The sequence below is a fragment of the Panthera pardus genome, unplaced genomic scaffold (genome assembly GCF_024362965.1).
Source record: "Panthera pardus isolate Hobbes unplaced genomic scaffold, ASM2436296v1 HiC_scaffold_13, whole genome shotgun sequence".
NCBI lineage: Eukaryota > Metazoa > Chordata > Mammalia > Carnivora > Felidae > Panthera > Panthera pardus.
Genome location: NW_026526688.1, coordinates 147,323,069 through 147,331,119, shown reverse-complemented (window position 1 = coordinate 147,331,119; position 8,051 = coordinate 147,323,069). Strand labels below are relative to the sequence as shown.

Genomic DNA, 8,051 nt, shown 5'->3' with positions numbered 1-8,051 from the left:
TCCTGGGCAAGAAACCTGGCATACCTTGTTTCAGAGTCCCATTCAACATAAAGCAGGTATAAAAGTATAGCTTGTTTTTAAATGAGCAAATGGAATAATGTAAGAAAATGTACTGTAGGCTTTTTAGAACAAAATAGTGCTAAAAATCTAGGTTTTGTTAACAAAAATGTACTAACATCTTCTTCCTTTTGGGAATGAACTCATGTTTGGTTTTATTGTTTGGGCCAAGCATCCTTTAGCCTATTTTGATTCTTTCTGTAACCTGTACTGAAACAGAATAAGAAAACAGGTTGCATGTGTGTTTTACAAGGAAATAGGGATGACCTAGCAGTAGATTAAAAGTTTAACAATTCTAGAACCTTCAAAGATCAGAATGGATTCCAAAATTGACGAAGACTAGGGCTCTAGCTAAATATTTTCTCCCTTTTATTTGTTTTCATTATTTCATTTCTTTTGCCTTTATCTGCCCTCATTCATTTGGAGTCATTAAATGTTCCCTATTCTAGCCTCATTTATTGACATTAAAAGATATTTTCATTTTATTGAGGTATAGTTGACAAAATTATAATGTATTTAAAGTGTACAAATGATGATTTCATATATGTATACATTATGAAAGGATTCCCACCAAAGTTAATTAATACATCACCTCTCATTTTTATTTTATTTTATTATTTTATTATTATACTTTATTTTATTATTTTATTTTATTTAGATCCTCAGACCTTATTCTTCTTATAACTAGAAGTTTGTATCCTTTTACTGACCTCTTTCTATTTCCCGATCCACCACCCCCTCCAGCCCCCAGCCCCTGGCAACCACCATTTTACTCTTTCTCTTTCTATGAGTTGTATTTACCTTTTATTTTTTATTTTTTTTTAGCTTCTACCTATAACTGACACCATACAGTATTTGTCTTTGGCTGGCTTATTTCACTTAGCATAATGTCTTCCAGGTTCATCCATATTTTTGCAAATGGCAGGATTTCCTTTTTTTTTTTTTTTTTTTTTTTAAGGTTGAATAATAAATAAATATTTTTGAGTTCCTGTTAGTGCTGGACTGAGCAGATTCTGGGAAAAAGCAGTGAACAAGACATGCCCTTTCTGTTATGGATCTTATATTCTAAATTTCAACAATCAAATAAATCTATTTGTTTCTCATTAAGAGCTTATGTTGGTAGGAACTAAAATACGGCAAACTAAAAGGATAGTCTAGGGGCTTGGGGGCAGGAGGGGGCAGGCAAGAGGGGACCAAATAATAGCAATTTGGATGTTAAATGTGATGCTCAAAGACAAAAACCTAAATGTCATTTTACAATATCTCCATAAATTAGGGATATTCTCTCAGTAACGATCTATTTTATAATACATAAAACATTAGGGGCACCTGGATGCTCAGTCAGTTAGGTATCCGAATCTTGATTTTGGCTCAGGCCATGATCTTGCAGTTCTTAGGGTTGAGCCCCGCATCAGGCTCTGCACTGGGCACGGAGCCTGTTTGAGATTCTCTCTCTCTCTCACTCACTCTCTCTCTCTCTGCCCCTCCCTACTCTCTCTCAAAATAAATAAACAAACATTTTAAACAAAAACCAAAACAAAACAATCAGAGCTCCTGGATAGCTCAGTCAGTTAAGCATCAGACGCTTGGTTTCAGCTCAGGTCATGATCTCATGGTTCCTGAGTTCAAGCCCTGTGTCAGGCTCCTTACTGGGACCCTGCTTGGGATTCTCTCTCTCTCCCTCCCTTTCTCTCTGTCCCTCCCCCATTCACACTCTTTCTCTCAAATAAGTAAACTTTAAAAAAAAACAAAACAAAAAACTCATGTAATAGGAAAAAGGCTTATTTGATAAAAAGTTTTAATTATAGAACACCTTAAATAATGTTTTAATTTTAGGTTCAAAAATTTTAAAATAATGAAATATTTCCAGGAGGAGGGTTGGTTTAGTAAATAAGTCACATTCCTCAAAAAGCAACCTCTTAATAAATTTACAAATCATGGCAAATTTTGTGATAATAATTTTAAAAATTAGATTAAACATTTATTACCATTATATTTATATAGTTTATTATGTGTTTGAAAGACTTTTTGTTTTCCCACATATTGCAAAGATATACTCTCTCATATGCAGTCTAGATTTTCAAAAATCCCAAATTAGTTAATTCTTAACCAGTGAAAATCTACTTGTGAGATTTGACTGTACATGAAGCCCGTGATCAACTTATTCACTTACTAACATCCATTTTTCCACAAGACAAAATACAGTGAATGCTTTTTTAATAATGGAGAAGTTTTCTTTTTCTTTTTTTTTTTGAAACCTGAAACAAATTGTAATAGCATTTCCTTAAATGTTTGCCATTGTTTCTTTTCAGATTAAAGTACAACAGATATGTCTGAATCTTTGCTAATTTTATCTAGGTGAAAGGTGAATACAATTATAATAAAGAAAAATTCATTGTGTTTTATGGTGGTGTTGAAGACATTTTTCGTGCCTGGCCCAGCTTTTTTAGATTTTGAGTTATGAATTTAGGTCATTTTTATGGTAAAAGATTGTCTTTTTCTTACAGTTAATATCTCAATATCTAATGACACTACACTGGCTCCAGAGGATTGGCCAACTGTTTCTTCTACTGACATGGTAAGTGACTTAATATTTCAAACCACTTGTGTATTGTATAATCTAATTATAATATTCATAACATGATGTCTCCTACCCTTTAGCAACCTGAACATGAACACAACTTCAATAATCAGTGATAGCAGGACAGAAAAAAACACTTTCCTTGCTGTAGTCAGCCTTTTTTTTCTTCTCTTCTCTTCTCTTCTCTTCTCTTCTCTTCTCTTCTCTTCTCTTCTCTTCTCTTCTCACTCTAGTGAATATTTACTCCTACAGCATGCTTTTTAAACCTTCTTAGGAATTTAACTACTATATCCATTCATTGTCACCTTGAAATACTTTCACAAGGAAAAATGAGAGAAGTCAAAAAAGAGAGCATGGTATCCTCTGTATTTCTAGTATGATTAAAAGTTCTTCTGACTACCAAATGGTGTTGTATTCTCCTCACTAAGGGTGATTGTAGCAGGACATTTCCCCTGTCACTTAGAAAGGACTGTGCCTCTGTCACATGATATCCTTTCCCATGGCTTGTAACCAAGGATCTTTAAAAGACTAGAACTAAGCTTTAAAAATGAGCTGTTTTGCATGGAAGGTCACACACTGGAAGGAGACTTTGTTTTGAAGAAAAAGGGAAAAGTGCTATTTCAGACTTCTAATTGTGTTCCTTCTACGCTGGATATGGAATCTTACCAAAGAATATCAATCTCTCAGTTATAAAGACAGAAACCATAATACCTTGTATTGATAGAGTGCCCATCTCTCAGGAGACCAAAACAGTTCTGCAGATATTATGTAATGAGTGCCCACAACACCCTTTCAAAGATGATGTTTTGTATCTTTCCTGGGCAACTCTCACTTGACCCTGTTTCTCTCTTGTTTTCATATTCTGTGGCTCTCTTGACTTTTTTCCTTACTGTTAAAGCTCTCTCTGATTTCCTCCAAACTTTGCCTCTTTATTTGGGTTTGATTATAAATGTGTGTGTGTGTGTGTGTGTGTGTGTGTGTGTGTGTGTGTGTGAGAGAGAGAGAGAGAGAGAGAGAGAGAGAGAGAGAGAGAGATGTGTATATGTTTTAAAAGCCAGATGCAGAAAAGAGATCAATTGTCAGTCTTTGAGCCAGCCATCCTATTGCCTAAAATAATTTGATTAAAATACAGAGAAAAACAGTTCCTTCTACACTTTAAATAATTTTAATTAAAGTCTAATTAAAAATTTAAAATATATATAATTAATTAAAACCATAAGTTAATTTGCAATAAAAATTAATGAAACACTTCCACTGACTTAAAAAGAGATTATTTCCAACTTAATTCTTTTTGTAACTAATCAAGGAAAGCTTTAGAATTAATGAATTTTTAAGCCCTGTCTTTGGGCAAAATTCTGGAGTGACTCTAGTAATTGATATGTAATTATAATAAGATGTCACTATAAGATTTATGGAAAACAAATGGAAGTTGTTGTTGACTTCTGGTATGACTATGATAGAGGATATAAAGGCACAATAGTGATTACAATTGAGCTACCATTTATAGGGCATCTAGTAGAGAGACCAGGTGTCTTATACATATTATAACCATTAACACAAACTACCAGGTGTAATTATGTTCATTTTATAGATGAGAGAAACTGCAGCTTTAGAAGGTAAATCACCTTTTACGGTCTAGGTCACATAGCCATAAATTATTAAAATAAAGATTTCAACTGAAACCTGAGTGGTTTTAAGACCTGTGATATTTCTAGTATGCCATGATACTTCAGTGTTTGCAAGTAGAAATGTTTACCCTTTCAGCTATTACGAATGCTGTATGCTCCAGGGCAATAGTCCCCTTAGTTGCACACCTTAATTAAAATGTTAAGTTGCTATGTTCTCTAGAGAAGAAATTAGGAAAAAATGTGTGTATATGTGTGTATGTATATATGAAGGACAACTTTTATTCTGTCCTTCATTTTTCATTTTCTATCCGTATCAGTGCTTTTAGGTATACTTTGCATAGATACACGCACACATAAACACATACACGCAATTTGTATTTATATGAGATCAGAAATGAATATTAAAGAGGTAATATGATTTATTGTCACCAGCAATAACTACCACTTGTTGAGCACCTACTAGGGGCCAGGCTCTTCATACGACCTGTCTAGAATCCTCACAATAATTTTTAAGTCACTTATGTTACCTGTATTTTATGGATGAAACAGAACCTTAGAAAGGTTAACTGTGCCTATCGTCAGTATACGTAAAATCAGGATTTGAACTCCGGGCTTTCAAATTCCAGAATCTGCCTATTCCCATTACTTGAGGAATCAGAATAGTGTCTCATGTAGAAGGACTTACAGGTGGTGAGTTCTCCTGTCATACTGCCCCTTTTCAAATTCAGGGCTCCACTATTGAATAGGTTGTGGTAACTTCTCATTTTCCCATTTGTAAAATGGTGATGATCATAGTACTTTATCTCAAAGATGCTATAAAAGCCAAGGGAGTAAATAGGCAGGACTTAGCTTAGTGGCTGGTACATACTCATCTCTCCATTCAAGTTAGATATTGTTATTATTCTATTTAGGTATTACAATCATTCCACTAGGCCATGTTGCCGCCGTAACTCAGGTTGGTGGAGAAAAGAAGTTGGATGCCACTGCTCTGACAGGGGACTGGGCCCTCTCTGTGTTTGGCCATGCTAACTCTGCTCAATCTTTCCTGGGACATCCAGTCGTCAAGGATTTAATTTCCTTCTTTTATCCAGCCATAATTATATTATGAAAGCAAGTGCTGTAAAAGTGACATGCCACCCTGGGGCACCAGCAAGGCTCCCTGTCACAAGGCTCAGAGTATACTCTGTCAGAGGAGGGAAGGCATTTTCTCTTCCGCTTCATTAGCATGAAGACAGCTTTTTTTTCTTCATGGTAGTATGGGAGTGTTTTCAGGGGGAAGGAGCAGGAAAAATGGGACATTAGAGCGTTTAGACAGATTGAAGCTCTAGAATAACCATCCCTCAAGATGAAAAGGCAGGTTTTCCATCATTTCTATTCATTGTTGGAATCCTTGTGTCTTTAATTCTTCTCACCTTCACCAGTGTTCCTGTAGATTTATTGGTGGGCATATCCCCTCAGCCTGCAGACAAAATTCTGTTAAAAGTTCCTATAAAACTCTGAGACCAGCCACAGCCTCTCCAACTGTATCAACACAATGAGCCTTAGAGTCGGCTGGCTTCCACTTATCAGCTCTCAGAGGGAGAGACCAGATTCCATAGTCGAACATCAGGGCTTTAACAGGGAGGTGACTGAATAGATTACTTTTTGTTTTTCACATTAGATTCTTTTTTAAAAATGATTATCAAATTGAGGTATACTTTAAAACATAATGTTCTCACATGTTCAGTGCAAGGAATTTTGATACTTTATATACTCATGTAATCATCACCCAAAACAAGATGCATGTAGAACATTGCCATTATCCCAGAAAGTCCCATGGGGACTGCTCTGTATTTTGTTTATGCCTAAGCTTCTGAGCCATGGGAGACCTTTCTTTGCCCAACTGCTCTGCCCCAGCCTTCAGAGGGAAGAAACCTTAGCCCTTTCAGGAGTACCTGAATGCCTCAGTGGGCTTTTTCTCCACTCTTCTGTCCTGCTTCCCATCTTAGGAAGTGGATTTCTTGCATTTGGTAGGAACTCTGTCTAAGGGGTTTCTCTCAGCTCTCCTAACGTCCTACCTTTTTGTACAACCTGTGCACCTTGGCAAAGACGATGAGAAAGTTTGCTGGATGGATGCAGGCTCAGTCTAACACCGAGGGCTCTTGGAATTCTGGTCTGTCACCCCAGTCTACATGTAGCCATTTAAAACTCATTAAAGATTTGGCTTATTTCTCCATACCTCCATCTGTGGTAGATTTATCTTCCACAGGCCACTCTGGCAGGCATATGCAGCCATGGATTTTTTTTCTCTCTTCCAGGAAGGTCTTGTAACTTCTTAGAATTTATTCAAGTTTGTATATTTCCTCATCTCTGACAGGTTTTTAAAAACTATGATTTTTTTTTACCTTATCCAGCTTGGTTGGATAGGTTGGAAGTGACTCTTTATTTCTTTCTTTTTTTTTAAGTTTTTATTTAAATTTTAGTGAGTTAACATGCAGTGTAATATTAGTTTCAGGTGTACAATATAGTGATTCAGCACTTCCATGCATCACCCTGTGCTCATCATGGCAGGTGCATTCCTTAATCCCCATCACCTATTTAACCCGTCCCCCCACCCACCTCCCCTCTGGTGGCCATCAGCTTGTTCTCTATAGCTAAGAGTCTGTTTCTTGGTTTACCTCTCCCTCTTTTTTCCTCTTTTGCTTGTTTGTTTTGTTTCTTAAATTCCACATATTGAGTGAAATCATATGGTATTTCTCTTTCTCTGACTGACTTATTTTGCTTAACATAATGCTCTATCTCCCTCCATTGTCCCAAATAGCAAGATTTTGTTCCCAAATAGCAAGATTTCGTTCTTTTTTATGTCTGAGTAATACTCCATTGTATATACATACACCACTTCTTTATCCATTCATCAGCCGATGGACACTTCGGTTGTTTCCATAATTTGGTTATTGTCGATAATGCTTCTATAAATATCAGGGTGCATGTATCTCTTTGAATTAGTACTTTTGTATTCTTTGGGTAAATTCCTAACAGTGCAGTTGCTGAATCGTAGAGTAGTTTTATTTTTAACTTTCTGAGGAACCTCCATACTATTTTCCAGAGTGGCTGCACCAGTTTGCATTGCCACCAACAGTTCAAGAGGTTCCCCTTTCTCCACACCCTCACCAACATTTGTTGTTTCATCTGTTCATTTTAGTCATTCTGACAGGTATGAGGTGATATCTCATTGGTTTTGATTTGCATTTCCCTGATGATGAGTGATGTTGGGTATCTTTTCATGGGTCTATTGGCCATCTGTATATCTTCTTTGGAAAAGTGTCTATAATGTCTTCTGCCCATTTTTTAACTGGATTATTTGTTTTTTGGTTATTAATTTTGATAATGTCTTTATAGATTTTGGATACCCTTTATCAGATATATCATTTGCAAATATCTTCTCCTATTTCATAGGCTGCCTTTTACTTTTGCTGATTGTTCCCTTTGCTGTGCAGAAGCCTTTTATTTTGATAAAGTCCCAATAGTGTTGTTTTGCTTTTGTTTCCCTTGCCTCAGGAGACCTATCTAGAAAGAAATTTCTATGGTTGATGTCAAAGGGGTTACTTATTGCCTGTGTTCTCCTCTAAGATTTTGATGGTTTCCAGTCTCACATTTAGGTCTTCAATCCATTTTAAATTTATTTTTGTATACGGTGTAAGAAAGTGGTCCAGTTTCAGTCTACCTTCTATATATTAATCACAAGTAGAAAACCAATTAGTTTTGATATTTCACAATAACACATACAACTCTAGACAACGCAGCTC

General features: G+C 35.9%; 1 protein-coding gene across 4 annotated transcripts in view; it reads left to right on the top strand.

Annotated features, from left to right (window-relative positions):
• SLC4A4 (solute carrier family 4 member 4) overlaps positions 1-8,051 on the top strand; it is a 350,076-nt gene that overhangs the window by 280,583 nt on the left and 61,442 nt on the right. For all 4 annotated transcript variants that reach the window (XM_019467956.2, XM_019467942.2, XM_019467967.2 and 1 more), the window contains one exon: positions 2,565-2,635. In XM_019467956.2, the coding sequence (XP_019323501.1) occupies positions 2,565-2,635 (71 nt within the window). The remainder of the gene's footprint in view (positions 1-2,564; positions 2,636-8,051) is intronic.